General features: G+C 50.0%; 5 protein-coding genes across 5 annotated transcripts; 3 read left to right on the top strand and 2 right to left on the bottom strand.

Moving 5' to 3' along the window:
* Nucleotides 1-3,107: 3,107 nt before the first annotated feature.
* CORC01_14386 (uncharacterized protein) lies at nucleotides 3,108-4,483 on the top strand (the record flags this gene model as incomplete). Its single annotated transcript, XM_022625997.1, has 3 exons — nucleotides 3,108-3,422; nucleotides 3,472-3,813; nucleotides 3,872-4,483. 3 exons carry the CDS (start codon nucleotides 3,108-3,110, stop codon nucleotides 4,481-4,483), a joined length of 1,269 nt encoding a protein of 422 aa, XP_022467490.1.
* A 1,851-nt stretch (nucleotides 4,484-6,334) lies between these two features.
* Nucleotides 6,335-7,471, top strand: CORC01_14387 (uncharacterized protein; the record flags this gene model as incomplete). The annotated part of the gene is made up of 3 exons (XM_022625998.1): nucleotides 6,335-6,421; nucleotides 6,476-6,782; nucleotides 6,834-7,471. The coding sequence occupies 3 exons, from the start codon at nucleotides 6,335-6,337 to the stop codon at nucleotides 7,469-7,471; spliced, it is 1,032 nt and encodes a 343-aa protein (XP_022467491.1).
* A 156-nt stretch (nucleotides 7,472-7,627) lies between these two features.
* CORC01_14388 (uncharacterized protein) lies at nucleotides 7,628-8,138 on the bottom strand (the record flags this gene model as incomplete). Its single annotated transcript, XM_022625999.1, has 2 exons — nucleotides 7,628-7,921; nucleotides 7,968-8,138. 2 exons carry the CDS (start codon nucleotides 8,136-8,138, stop codon nucleotides 7,628-7,630), a joined length of 465 nt encoding a protein of 154 aa, XP_022467492.1.
* A 1,451-nt stretch (nucleotides 8,139-9,589) lies between these two features.
* On the top strand, nucleotides 9,590-11,093 carry CORC01_14389 (mitochondrial chaperone bcs1; the record flags this gene model as incomplete). Its single annotated transcript, XM_022626000.1, has 2 exons — nucleotides 9,590-9,788; nucleotides 9,841-11,093. 2 exons carry the CDS (start codon nucleotides 9,590-9,592, stop codon nucleotides 11,091-11,093), a joined length of 1,452 nt encoding a protein of 483 aa, XP_022467493.1.
* Nucleotides 11,094-13,185: 2,092 nt separating this feature from the next.
* CORC01_14390 (uncharacterized protein) lies at nucleotides 13,186-13,500 on the bottom strand (the record flags this gene model as incomplete). The annotated part of the gene is made up of 1 exon (XM_022626001.1): nucleotides 13,186-13,500. The coding sequence occupies one exon, from the start codon at nucleotides 13,498-13,500 to the stop codon at nucleotides 13,186-13,188; it is 315 nt and encodes a 104-aa protein (XP_022467494.1).
* Nucleotides 13,501-14,028: the final 528 nt, after the last annotated feature.

Here is a 14,028-nt window from a genome sequence, read left to right on the forward strand (position 1 = left end):
TATCTGGAAACGTGGCGCCTTGTTTTAATCTTATTCAACTCAGACTGTCCAGGGCCGCAAAGCGTCCTGGCAGGTCGGGAAACGTTGCGCCTCTTGTTATCGTATGTCGAGCCCCGATGCTGAATACATGAAAGTGGCACCCCCCGTCAAATAAAGTATGGAATAGAATGGCCATTTCCAAAAATTTACGCAACAGGAGACATCCTACGCGATTGGCTACATGCTGACTGGGTTGTAGTAACTTGCAGTTGATGGGTTATCAGAGTCATGAAGGAAAACTTCTGTCATAGCTCGATCATTTAAATGGACGATGTACAAATACAGAGCCGCACCGGGAATAGTGTTGTCATATTTATCACTACTGATAGAACCGTTTCTATGGGTCGCAGTTGATTGCGGTTACCTGCTTTGAATACTGGGCTACGGTTTCATCAAATTTATGCCCAGGAGTCAAAAGAAGGAATTTAATCTGAAGACCGGCAGGGCACAAAGAGGCGTTTGATCACAGATATTGAGCAAGTTTCGGGGTATGCTGGAAAGATTTACGTCCTGTGTACAATACTTCGAAGTAGGTCAAGCCAGTGGCCACGGAAAGGCTCTGGTAGCCTAAGACTAAGCATAATGAGCGAAGCTAGGATACACACAAATGCTGCTGTCCCACAGAACGCTTGTGACGCTCGGAATCAACAAGGGACACCGTAGTATTTCCCATTAGCTGCTGTTTGGGTGCTGCAACAATCTGCATTGCAATCAACTAGGATTTGCTTATTGAAATCCCAAAAAAATCCGGCGTTGCCCTCCTGTCAAAAATCAGTTTACAGTAAACACGGCGATGATACAAGAGCGTACGTGATTTTGCTTAGCAGCATAATTTTTAAAGCAACAATTGATATGGAGGCTGCAAGCCATCTACGCATTGGTTAGCATCACGATATCAAAAGATGACGGTAATAAACACCGTGTTACCCAGCAAGGTAAAGATGAAGAAGGCGGCGACTCTGAGCATTGTGGTAAGGTGGTGAGGGGCAAAGGTGGCTGATGAGATAATGGTAGCTGAAGCTGATAAAAAAGTATGACACGGCCAACAGGTCACTGACAGGTCACTGGAAAACAGTAAGATATCTATATTTGTTGCTCCGAGTCCTCGAATCAATTTTTCTGCGTCTTCCACCCAGCCACATCGATTTGTGGGGGTATACAAAACCGCAAAACCCCTAATTCAGTTGTATGTCGTGTCTTCACTGCAAGTAACCATAGACTGCAAATAAGCTTAACATCATTGAAAGAGACGCAAATACGTAATGATGAGCAGGCTCTCTATCTAGATTTACCTGAGTCCGAGTCATGCCATTCGGCTGAATGAAATTTCTGTGTTATATCGGACTAGCCGGAAGACACTTACCTTGCATGGCCAACTTACCTCTCGCCAAGTTTATGTTCGCACTGTTAATGAAACATGTAATTCCTCACCCGAATGCTTCATCTCTGCTCTCCATATAGGGTACCCGAACTGCATCGGCCTCACAAGCCGGTCATGATTCGAGCTCTGTCATAAGTTAGAGGATGGGGATATCGCACCCTCCCCCCGTCTTTTCGGCCCCCCACTTTTGGTAGGCTTACACCGAAACGTACAACTTTTCAATATATTAATAACTAACCTGTCTTAACATTAAAATATAAGTAAGTCTTATATGTATAAATAAGTAACTTTTTGAATAAATCCCTTTCATCCCGGCACTAATGAAATTTCTCATGGCGTTTTTAAACTTCACTACGTCCAAAAATGGCACGTCCTCTCATCTTTGAGAACTGCTATATGGCTCTAAATAGTATAAAGAAGCTAAACGTGTGATGCGAAACGAAGAGTAAAGGCTTTGGAGACAATTTAAATAGAAAATTAGAGACAAGTGGACTGACGAGTAAGCCATAGACGATATCGAGCGTTAGATTTATGGCATCGGGTTTGTTAACCCTGCGACGGGTGACGCCTATCGACCTCAGGGTCTAGCATAAAGACACCTGATCGAGAATCTCACCGCCCCGATCGTGACTACGCTCGAAGGTCAATGCTAACAGAGGAATTAAGCCATTGACGCTGTTTCCTTATATTGTTTTGTTTAGGAAGGATGTACTTTGCCCCGGTCTTGCCCTCGGTCGGCACCAAAGGCTGTAGTTTGTTACTTTATTGCTGATCCGCTAGAGGGCGGCCCGTTGGACCTCGCTATACGATGCGTTGTGATAATTAATGATAAGGAGCGGCTTAAGAGATGCCTTTTCTGTATCGGCCAGGCCTTGGGTCTATTTACGGATAATGGGGTCTAGTTGGATGAACTCACCTATGAGTTCTATATATTTAATGGCTTGACTAAACACTTCCGACGTAAATATTTGTCTAAGGTCGTGGACGACGATAGACCTGAGTACGAGGGTTACAAAATGACGCTCGACTGTAAGATGCACCTTCAAAACCACGCCTTAAAGATTCACGGCACCGTGTCTTGATCACCCATGGTACGGGGCACAGGGTTCTGGAGGGGCGCAAACTAAAGGCATCAAGGTTTCACATTGTACGTAATTTTAGCTTTCGGGATTCTTTGCGGTGGTACTCGTACCTACGGGTGTTGAATGACTCCGCGATCGCTTGTTTTGTTTTGACTGTTCATAACGAAGGACGACGGATGACAGGGCTGGTATGTCTTGGATACATGGCACGCGGAGAGAGCCACGTGCACCGTCACCCCTATTGTAACACGGGGTCTTACAGCTCGACTCGTTCAGCTTGCTTACTCAGGAAATAAAAAAGTACTCAATGACACAGCAGCAATCGACGTGGCCCTACCGGGAGTACCTACGCAAGCTACACAGAGGCTTTCCTCGCAAGAAGTTAGCATTTTAAAGCAGCTACGCACCAGAACAGTAACACGTGTCAGGTACCTGCACCAAATTGGTATAATCGCTTAGAATAACACGCCTGTGGGCATACGATACAAAAGGTTGAGAAGTTATTTTGGATGCTAGCTCCGTTACGGTCACTCATGATCCTTGCCAGGTACTTTCTCCAAGGCACCGATCTTCATAAGTACGCCGTGGCGCATGCCTACACTCTGATGAAGGATGTAGAGAGTAGCAGCTCTCGCATTTGCGTCTCAGCCGAAATTTGGGCCCGTTTCATCGACTTTGAAGGGATTCAATACATTTCGTCTTTGAGCAATTCATGCGACAAACACCACATGGTGTCTGTTTTCAAGCCTGAACCTCTTCTGCCCATCGATTCTGTGTATATTGGTGAGAATTATCTTGGTGTGATGCAGGTGCTTTTTTGCAGCTCTACCCAGACTCCAGCTGCGAAGAGACGCCGGGATCTTTGGTGGAGGATCATTCGGCTTGGTGAGCGTGACCCGTCGCTGATCATTCAAACTGATGCAAGTACATTTTCTCTCTTCTACCAAAAACGAGACTGACGATTCATAGGGTTTAAAGATACGTGAAATCATTCCAGCAACCAAGGCTACTGACTCGCAATGTTCACTGTGGTCGGTTCCCCCGTCCGGGCCAGTTCGACCGGTCCAACTTGAGCCGAGTTCCCCGGCGACTCAGCTATCGATGCTAGTATGCAACCTACCAGGTGTAACTGCGTATTCAGTTTATTGGGATTATCGGATCATATCGTTCCATGCCCATGTGGCGGGAGAAAATCTCACATTCTATGAGGGCTGTGAAGATGGAGTTTGGATGTATTTTCCTCTGGAAGAGGGAGAGAAGATATCCGAAATCTGGAAATACAGTCAATTCAAACGAGGCTCAGGCTTAATTGTAGGTAATCCAGCAGACCATTCATGCCAATGAAGGAAAGTTGTTGATGTTTTGATAGTTTAGGACGACATACGGCCGTATTGCCCATCTTTGTCCTCAACCTAAGTTGCAGCCGCATCCCGCCCCGACCTTGATCGATCTTCCACGCCAAGACAAGGGTAGCCGACTTTTCTTTGAGCACTCTCCACTAGGGGTACGCAACCTATCTTTTGAAACACCTAAACCAGTGTCTGCTTCCGATCCTCCGACCCTCCCCGAACCTTTATCTAAACATCCAAAGTCGACTTTCTTTGAATCTTACTTCTACTCCTCAGCTCTTCTTGATGGCGTTATCAAGATCGTGCCGTGCCAGCGGAATTTACGTGGGAAACAACACATCATTGGTTTACTTCTTCAGTTTCCTGAAAGGCGCCAGTCTTGTGTAGGACAAATTCGTCTGGATTGCTTAGGAAGTCCCCTCCAACTGGATGACCATCAAAGCATATGGCTCGGCTTTTCTACAGATGATTACAGGCCTTTCGTGTCTGTCCTACAGCTTTCAGAATCGAAGCCCAACGAAGACCTCTCGTGGCTTGAGGTACAGCCCTGTAACACATTGGAATGGTGGTTTTCTTTGAGGCAATGCCAAGTGTGCTACATGGGGAAATCAAGTCCACCTACTCGACTCTGAGTCAGGAAGTCGCTTCGGGGCTTGTTTCCAGATGGCGTCTGTAACCAGGTTCTCCACAATTTCAGTGACATTGATCTCAGCGGCACTTACTAGATTCACATGGCGAGCATATCATTCTTGCACACCATATTTGGTTATTGGTCATAATGCTGTGTTATTGATAGACGACGGCGCTAGACACTGCTTGAAGGAAGTTATATGTTATGTCTAGAAAATAAGGTCTATTCACCTCCTCCTGTCCTGGGACTCCTGGACTCCAGCGAATTATTGGATGCGAATTCATACACGACACGGTGGCGAGGCCGTTTTCGTCCATTAGGGTCATGTAAGGATAATCCAGTTCTATTGATCTCCGCTTGCTGAAGTAATAATCATGTGATTCTAAGGATGGGCTGTCGTGTGGCGGCGTTACACATCTCTGAAAATGAGTCCCCTAATCATGGAGACGCAGACCCCTCCGTGCCAAACCTCCTTCATAGGCTTCTGCCTAAGAACCCACAGCCCTCACGAAGCCGCCCCGGTTGATTTGAGCCCACTGGGGAAAATCAGAATACTTATTTTCTACAAGAAACGCCTCGGCTCGCAATTAGTAATCCACCTGGGAATACCGTAGAAACTCGCGAGGCTCGTTGACAGATCTTCAGTATGGTCAGCAGTGGCATAATGAATGGGGATAAGCGTGGTTGTATTGCTTAGAGTGATCTGCTGGGCCTGCAGTAGATCTATATAAACGAGTGGCATCTATCCCTTGTAGGACAATCCTGGCCCGACTATGTGGTTGAAAGTGGACAGTGTAAAGATGGACGGCAAAAGGCAATGGAAGGAATCTCTAGAAAGCTTTTGCTCTCGACAAACTACGGCTTCAGAGGTGAGAGGATCTATGGACTTTTTGGACTCGTGATTAGATCATGGCCAGTTATTTGGGATGGCATCAACACCATCTACTTCACCACGTTGAACGTTTTGTGGGGTCTGCATCACAGCCAGGTTAGAAAAAGGTCCTGTGTCAAAAAGAACCAAGGCATCAGTGAGCCCTGTGCCCAAGCGGGATTTGCTGGGGCAGTGCAACCTTACGCGCTCTGCAGGCAAAGATGCCATGAGGTGCACGTTTTTGTGCGCCTATAGTGCTTAGCCGGGTGCATGGATTCGTGCACTCTGGGCAATCATCCATAGAAACACTCTTGACTTCTCCAGCCCCCTTCCATTGCATCCCCTATTTAGCTGGCTATATTTACATCACCAACGTCATTGCTGCTGTTCAGCATCCACGATTGATAGGTTTGCGCCTGTAATTGCGACCCAGCTTATTGAAAAGACCATGGACGTATAGAATGAGAGCGATCACGATCTCAATTCTCCCTCCAACACGAGGCGTCTCTAGTTAGCAAAATCACTGTGGCTTTGTCCCTTAGAGCAAGAACTTGGTCGTCTGCCCTATCGACAATTGGAGATGGTATCAGGAACCCCGTCGTCGCTGGCCAACAAAGTCGGATGGATCCCTGTCCCTAGGGCTATTACTGGGGCCTCATGGACGCCCGGTCTCAACGGATGACCAGGGTCAGTAATTGAACTGTGGAACCATGGCGACTTGTGGGCGGATCGTACCTGTCCTCTTGGCGAGAGTTTCCGGAGAACCTCTGAGCTTGCGGGATGGCGTGCGCCGAGGGGTGTTGTGATCGGTGTGCTCCACCCCGCTGTACACAGTGTGTTTCCCTGGGACGAAACTCAATTCCAGGGGTCCGCTGCTGCTAGATATCCATAAAACACGTGACCTCTTATCTTAGCAATATCGCTGAAGGTAGGGGAAGCCCAGCATTCCTCTCGGCTTCATATCCATCCTTATTTTCGATCATGGAGTCATACGTCAATCAATGCCACGTCTGTTCGAGGCCGTTTCCAACGCAGCAGCGGCTTCAACAGCATATTTGGCACTATCAGGTAAGCATGGGAACAAGCAGTGTAAGCAGTGTGAGTTTTCTGACTTCAATCTAGACCGAAATTGCGACACTGCTCGCGAAGTTGCATGAACTCTTTGCCCATCAAAGCCCGGAGCTCAAAACTACTGAGTCGCCGGACGACCGCGCTTCCCTCCTCCCAATCGTCAACGCCGTTGCTACCATCGAATCCGAAATTGATACCTTGCCTCCGGCGCAGACGGAAGACGAAGAAAAGTCCCAATCTCGGTTTCGAAGGGCAACCAACAAAAGTAACCCATCGGACCAGCAGAGGGAATTTGCATGTCCGGAATGTCCGGCCGGGTTTGCAAGGAAGCAAGATCTCGAACGGCACTACACAACGCGTAAAGGCTCATTTGCAAAAGTCAGGTCGGGGACTAACTTATAGTTACTAGATTACCAATGCAAGGAGTTCTGCCAATTCTGCTCGAACACATTCACTACGGGACGCAAGTACGTAACCCATAAGTGCGCAAAGGCCGGGCCTCTCACTCAGCGGACATACGTCAAAAGGAGATGCACCGCGTTGCTCGTCGAAGCCAAGCGGGATCTATACGCCAAGAAAAGCAAGATGGAATGTGTGACCGAGACAGCAAGCCAGATCAAGAGGCGACCAAGCAAAGTTCCGGATGTTGGCAATGAGGATGAAACCCAGTATGAACCGCCTACACTTTCTTCAGAGGTGGAAGCGCTTGCCCCAGTGGAAGCAGAGAACCATGGCCACTCCCGACAAACCGGCGCCGTCGCGTTTGACTCCGACCATTCGGCCTTCGTCACTGCCGATGACACGCAGTATTCCCACTCCCCACCACTTCATCCGCCCCTATTCTGGCCATTAGGAATCAGTTGGCAAAGTCAATTGCTAGAATTTCCTAGCCCCTTGTGGTCTACGGTCTCCGTGGGCGCCGAGTCAACCTCGCTACCACCACGCCACGGTCCAGTCTCTAACCTTGGGTCGATGTCGGACCAACTTCTCCAGATGTCGACGGCGCAGGCGGAAATGCATGATGATGTATCGTTCGATTGCTTGTAATACTATCCACCCTTGGGTACGCCGTCTTGATTGGGAGTTGCACTCTCCATCCTGTATGCAATCGTGAAGCCATCTTTCCTCTCGAAGGCGAATCGTACGTCCGAGATTGTGCTACTCCACATTAAAAGAGTGACAGGAGCATGGGATGCATCACACTTACATGCCACCCTTTTCCATATCATAGGGTATAGCTCGAATGCCATGCTTCTCCAGGGACGCACTGGGAACTTCGAACAGCCCGTTCGAAGCTAAAACGGCTTTCAGCGGACCTCTGTGTGATCCCTCATGTAATTCCAGCCTCGTGCCCGCACTCCACATTGAAAGGACCAGGCGATGCGTTTGATCCGGTTGTGGCCAGAAGCAGAAGACCTGACCGGGTTCCGGGCCAAAAGTGTGACATCTGTGCGGGTTGGGCGGTTCGAGAAAACCTTCAAGTATCCGTCGTATTGTCTAGAAAGAGTAAGAGATGAATGATTACCGATGCCTATCTCCTTACAGGGTTTCCGTGGACCGTGTCTTTGAAAAATTTCCAGCTTTCGAGGCTGGTGGAGAGGCCTTGGTCATCCACTTCTTGGACCAACTTCCCGATGTTTTCGTCTTCCATGCATAAGACTCCACGTTTCTTGAAGAGCTCATACGGTTCGGGCTCGGAATTCGATGTCGTCATTGCTGTGTTTTTCTATCGCGAGCGTTCTGGAAAGGATGGAGGTACTTCGGGAACTGTTTGCGCAATACCATGTTCTCGACATGATTTGGAGATCGGGCTGGTAGGCGTGACACATTGATGCCCGGAATTTCCCGCGATATGGTTGTTCCGAAGCGCCGGACTTGCTCGATGCATTTAACCGATCTTCATCGGAGTCATATGCAAGTATGGACTCGCCACCTCATCTGCTATATATCTGAGTCAGCCCACCTACGCAGTTCCCATGATGATTATCTTATTGCTTCCTCAACGAAGTTCCCAACCTTTGCGGTGAGTCGTCTGGTCTTTTTCTGCGCGCAACACTAACATCACAGCAGTCTCAAGTGTAATTTCTTCAAAATAGCGTCACCATGCCTGGATGCCAGTACTGTACGGAAGGTGTGACTTCTGAAGGTTGGATTTGCACGAGATGTAAAGGTCAGAAGACCACGGCGGAAACGGCCGTACCAAGTTTGACTTCGTCACCAAACTTCCCAAATTCTGGTGACATGAACAATACACACCGACTCATTCAATAGATTCAGCAAATGTGTGTCAGCAGAAGACTGCGCATGTCGCGATTACATGGGGCCTACTTCAATTCCAGTGGCCTTAGTACAGACCATACAGAAGGCTCCGTCATGCAGTATGTTGCAATCCGAGCCTGCAATAAGAGCTGCAAGCCGGCCATCTCATGTACAATATGATATTATCTGCATTTCTCACGCCACTGGGGCTAATACAATCTCATCCTAAATGACGGAACTTACGCCTCGAATATCTCAAATGTGAATGTTCAGGAATACGACTCTCGCCTGCACTCGGGTGGGAGGTGGGTGGTGCACGCTTTCAGGCATTTTGGTGCATGGTGCACAGTTCAAGGCACTTTGGTGCGTGGTGCAAGGTGCACAGTTCAAGGCACTCTGGTGCATGGTGCATGGTGCACGGTGCACGCTTGGGGCATTTCCAACTCGAATCGACATCCTTGGCAAGCAGTAGGAGAGGATTGCTGCATGCTTACATAATGAGGATTCAGAGAAAAGGGATATCGCCAAAGGACCTGTTACCCATAGGGCCACCAATTCGTCACGCATGAACCTAACATCTGCAAAGCGTAGCAAGGGCTTTGGCACGGAAATCCCAACAGCCCTCTCTTGGTGTGGGGGAGGGAGGAGAGTTGCAGAGTAGCTGGCAGGATGGCCTCCGTCCGCGGCCTCAACATCACCAACGGGTAGCCATCACAGCTATAAAACGTCTGTTCTGCACCTTCTTCCCACCAAGGCTCCATTGTTTCAAATTTGCCCAGCCCGTGTCTCTGCTGTGTGAATGTCCACAACCAATCGACAAATTGAACTCAAACCATTACAACTGGTGTTTTGATCGCTGCCAGACATACTTGACAGAACACTCTTTTCATTCTTTCTATCTACGCCATGCATCATACAAGCTCTCCCAATGTCTCTGTCATGGACATCTTCTTCCCCGGCTTCACCGGCTTTACGGCGGCGTTACATCAGCTTCTAAGTGGAAACCTGGACAGCTACGCCGCCTTGTTGTGCATCTACGGAATGTTGATGTTCAGTGGCAAGCTCTTGTGCAGGACTGTGGGAAGCTTTGTGGACACATATTTCAGTTGGTGGCCCTACTTTCCCTAATGCTCTGACGCAGTCTTAACGTCTCGCAGCTACAAAAACCGACGTCCACGATCCTGATGAGGCATACGACATGCTCGAATGTTGGGTCTCTGCCCAGGACTTTGCCAAGAACGCCTGCTCATCCCTTGTCAGTGTTGACAGCAGGCGAGGACGAGCCCTGATTCATCCCGACTGCGACACTGCAGCCAAAAAACCACTTCGATTCACCCCTTGGAGAGATCGGTTGTCTTTTTGGTACAAGGGGCATCTCCTCTTTTTGCAATGCACGCAAAACGAAGTGGCCTTGTTCCCGCGCAAGACAATGACGGTTTCTTGTGTCGGCCGTTCTTCTCAAATCCTACGAGACCTCATGGATGAGTGTCGCTTCGACTACTTGAAGCTTTCGGAGAACAAAACCTCAATTTTCGAACACCATAATAACGGCTGGAAAAGGACCATTACCCGAGACACCAGGCCGATCGAAACCGTCGTCATGAAAGAAGAGCTGAAGCAAATGCTCCTCAAGGACATTCGCTCCTTTCTCGATCCCAGAGCTCGCTCCTGGTACGCCAGTCGCGGGCTGCCATATCGGAGGGGCTACCTGCTGTACGGTCGTCCCGGGACCGGAAAGTCAAGCCTGAGTATGTCCATTGCCGGCTGTTTCGGGCTCGATATCTACGTCCTCAGTCTTGCCGGTATCAATGATGGGCGACTTAGTGCTTTGTTTGCGGAGCTCCCCCAACGCTGTGTCGTTCTGCTCGAGGATGTTGACGCAGTCGGCACCACACGATCCCGAGGCGCCGACACCGATGAGTCTGACTCGGGTTCAGAAGTATCACGGAGCTCACCAAAGCCTTCTGGTAGTCTTTCATTGTCTGGACTACTCAACGTCCTCGACGGCGTGGCTTCGCAGGAGGGACGCGTCCTTATCATGACAACAAACCATATAGAGCACCTGGATGGTGCCCTGATACGACCTGGCCGCGTCGACAAGAAAATCGAGTTCGAACTCGCTGACGCTGAGGTGGTCAGAAAGCTATTCTGCACAGTTTTCGAACAATCGGAAGAGGAGATGTCTGATGCAGAGACTCGAGATAAGAGCAACGAGGATGTGCGGCAGCTGGCAGTTCGGTTTGCAGGCGCCGTACCGGAGCTGGAATTCAGCCCTGCTGACATTCTGTCGTTCCTCCTCGCAAACAGGGGCTCTCCATCAAGCGCCTTGGCCGATGCGGAAGGATGGGTATTCAAGACCAGAAAGGGTGGAACACTGAGACGGTGTGATTCTTGGGGTCAGAGTGATTGACTTTGGGGCGACTTGTATGGGACATCCACACTCCTTCATAGCTTTGGAGTATAGCTGTTGTGCAAAACATGGATTCAACTGTCTAAGTTGGCCTGTTGTAACTTCCCCCGTCTCTGTACAAGCAGAGCCGCCAGAGACCGATGTGGTAAAACGCGCTTGAAGACAGACGACAGAGGCACAACATGACGCTCAAGAAGATGAATCGCTGCGGTGACGACGTTTGCAGAAGACCCTGAATTCCCGGAAATGTCAAAATAGCGCCCAAGAAGTCAGGTGCATCAGCTGCTCGTGAACAATATGATTAAAAGATGGCAGGGGGCAAGAACGTTCAAAGATGTGATTTCTACTGAGGGAAGCTACCGTTTTCCGCTGTCTTTCACTGCACCGCCTCTCTTCACTGCAACCCCGCGCCCTTGAATATGCGACCGAGGTTATGCTGCTGGTTGCCACTCAACTTTGGAGGTTCTGCCTAGTTTTGTGTCGTCATTGTGGTAGTTCTTTTCGGCCTGTGTCGAACTTGCCCTGAGATGAACGTTGTACCTGTCAGACTGGCAACCCCCCGGTGCCTCCCGGGACTGGACCTCCGCCATCGCCTGGCGGCCCGCTTCGGGCCCGGAAACTCGGAGGCCCCACCGCTGGCCCCTGCGGGAGGGGTGAGTCCGCAGCCCAACCGGGGCTTTGCTGGAGGACCCGAGGCTGGCCTATACCGTAGGTCGACGGGCAACCGGGCCCCCAGCTATCACTCCGGCGCGACAATACTGGAGCGCACTGGTCAGGGATCCCTGTCACAATCAGTCCATGGATGCAGGCAATTTGTGTGCATGTCATGGTAGAGATCCCCCACCCAATCGAACCAAAATCTGGGGCTGTGTTTGGACGCTAAGCCGAAATAGTGCGACATCTTCACGGCGTAGAAAGTACATACACGTGGCCTGACCTGCTCTGGTCCACCGAGTGGATCGCTGGGGCCCCGACTTTTAGCAATGGTCTGTGTATGTGACAAGCTTCGCAATGAGGACTTTTCAACCATCACACCTGCGGAGGCTAGTGGCCCCCCGCTTTAGTAAGAACGACCGACTAATTCTGTGCAGGCCGAGCTTCTGCGAAAGGCATATGACAAGGCTCCTCACCTCTTTTGCAAACCGCGCAGGATCCATAAGAAAAAAGCGCCGAACTCAGGGGCAGTGCAGTCGGGCCCCGATACCCGGCGAGCCAAATCGAGCATACAACTTCAATTGCTGCCTCAAGCAGACGAGATCAAGGAGCTTGAGAACTCATACCCGTGTCAAGTCCTACAGCGAACGTTCGCAGCAGCCGGCCGCCAGGTCTACCCGCTGATGCCTGTTGACTAACATGACATATACGTACGCATCTTCCTCTCCGTCCAACAATCCGACCAAGCAATCGAACTGCGACAGCTATCAAAACGATTCCACTGCTACGCGCTGGCCCAACTGCACGCGAAAGGCACATCAATCGACCTGATCGTGAGGCGAATTAAGGATGCGCTACCCAACGATGACGGGATCGAGCGGAAAGTATACAACATTCTTTGGGCCGGGAGGAAGTGGGCAACGATTGTGGGGCTCCTTGACTCGGTCGTCAAGGCTGCCGATATCTCCGTTAGTTTCCCGTCGCTGATGGGCGTACTCTGCATCCTCGGACCGAGATCCACATGAGTTCGACCGGACCGGTACCTTTGTTTGCCGCTCACTGGACTCCAGCTGGGAGAGAGCGAGTGAAGAAAGCCTTCGAGCTGCCCTCAGTAACCTGGCTTCGAGAACGGATCTCACAGGCAAAAACGATTATGTGCAACTTGCAGGATCAGCATGTCCACTCTTGCATTGCGCAAAGAGAGTCTCTGCTGCAGCGGCTTGCTGGAAACGTGAAGCCGGCGACTTCAGTCCGCAACTTACATCAAGGCCACACGAATGGCGCTGTCAACAAGAGGATGCACGCCGCAATCGGGTTCACTGTCCACCAGAGAGCGTTGGATTTCTTTCAGAACGAGGATTTGTTCTCAGCAATGGATGCCCTCAAAGAATGGCGGCCAACCGAGCCCGCCTGTCCCGCTGAAGAGGTGTGTCGGTATTCAAAGGGTGGAGATGTTCCTCGTCAACTGATAAGCCGTCCACTTCTCCTTGCCGTCCAGCTCAGTGCAATCGAATGTACGAACTGGATGGCGGTAGTAGGTCGTGTTCTTGCCATCTATCACAGGATAATGACCGTGGATTCTAACAAGTCGATGATCGAGCGAAATTGAGAAGGCAAGAATTTGGCGGTTGATTTCCTCCTCGCGCTTCACAAGCCGAAATAGCTCGACGATGGCTCGCGCGGCAAGTGTTCTACTATGGGCGTTCTGACGGTTGACTTGGACTTTGAAGCTCTCAATATTTAAGACATGCATACGGAGCAGTAACAGACCAGCGGCACAGAACGACTCCGCAGCGAAATGTATTTACACTATGGTGGACGTATATTCTCCTGCGCAGACCTAATGTGTCAAGTATGCCAGTTCTCGTCTTGTTTGGAGCAACTCTGAGCAAGTTTGATCATCACCAATTCCAAAAGACGTTTAAAAAGAGGGGGGGAAAGCTTCAACAGCTTATGGTATGGCTCTTCTGGTGACGCAGATACCGTTAGGGACGGGTACCCTCAGTACCAGCAATTTTACGAGCGCAACCCATAGGCTCGCATTACCTCATATTCATCTAGGAAATGCTAGAACAAGTGGTGCCCAGCCCTCGGAAGAACGCTCCCACAGTTGTCCTATAAGGCGCTATCAGCCGTAGATGTATCACAATACCATGGCGAGCGAATACGTGGAGCGGGTACTCGGCCCGGGTATCTAGCAGATCAGAGTGCCCGCATTACACTGCAGCGATGCCTATCTTCCACAGCTACCCATCCCCTTGTGGCTTGATAGGCATGGTGC

Source organism: Colletotrichum orchidophilum, assembly GCF_001831195.1.
Source record: "Colletotrichum orchidophilum strain IMI 309357 chromosome Unknown Scaffold_281.1, whole genome shotgun sequence".
NCBI classification, from domain to species: domain Eukaryota; kingdom Fungi; phylum Ascomycota; class Sordariomycetes; order Glomerellales; family Glomerellaceae; genus Colletotrichum; species Colletotrichum orchidophilum.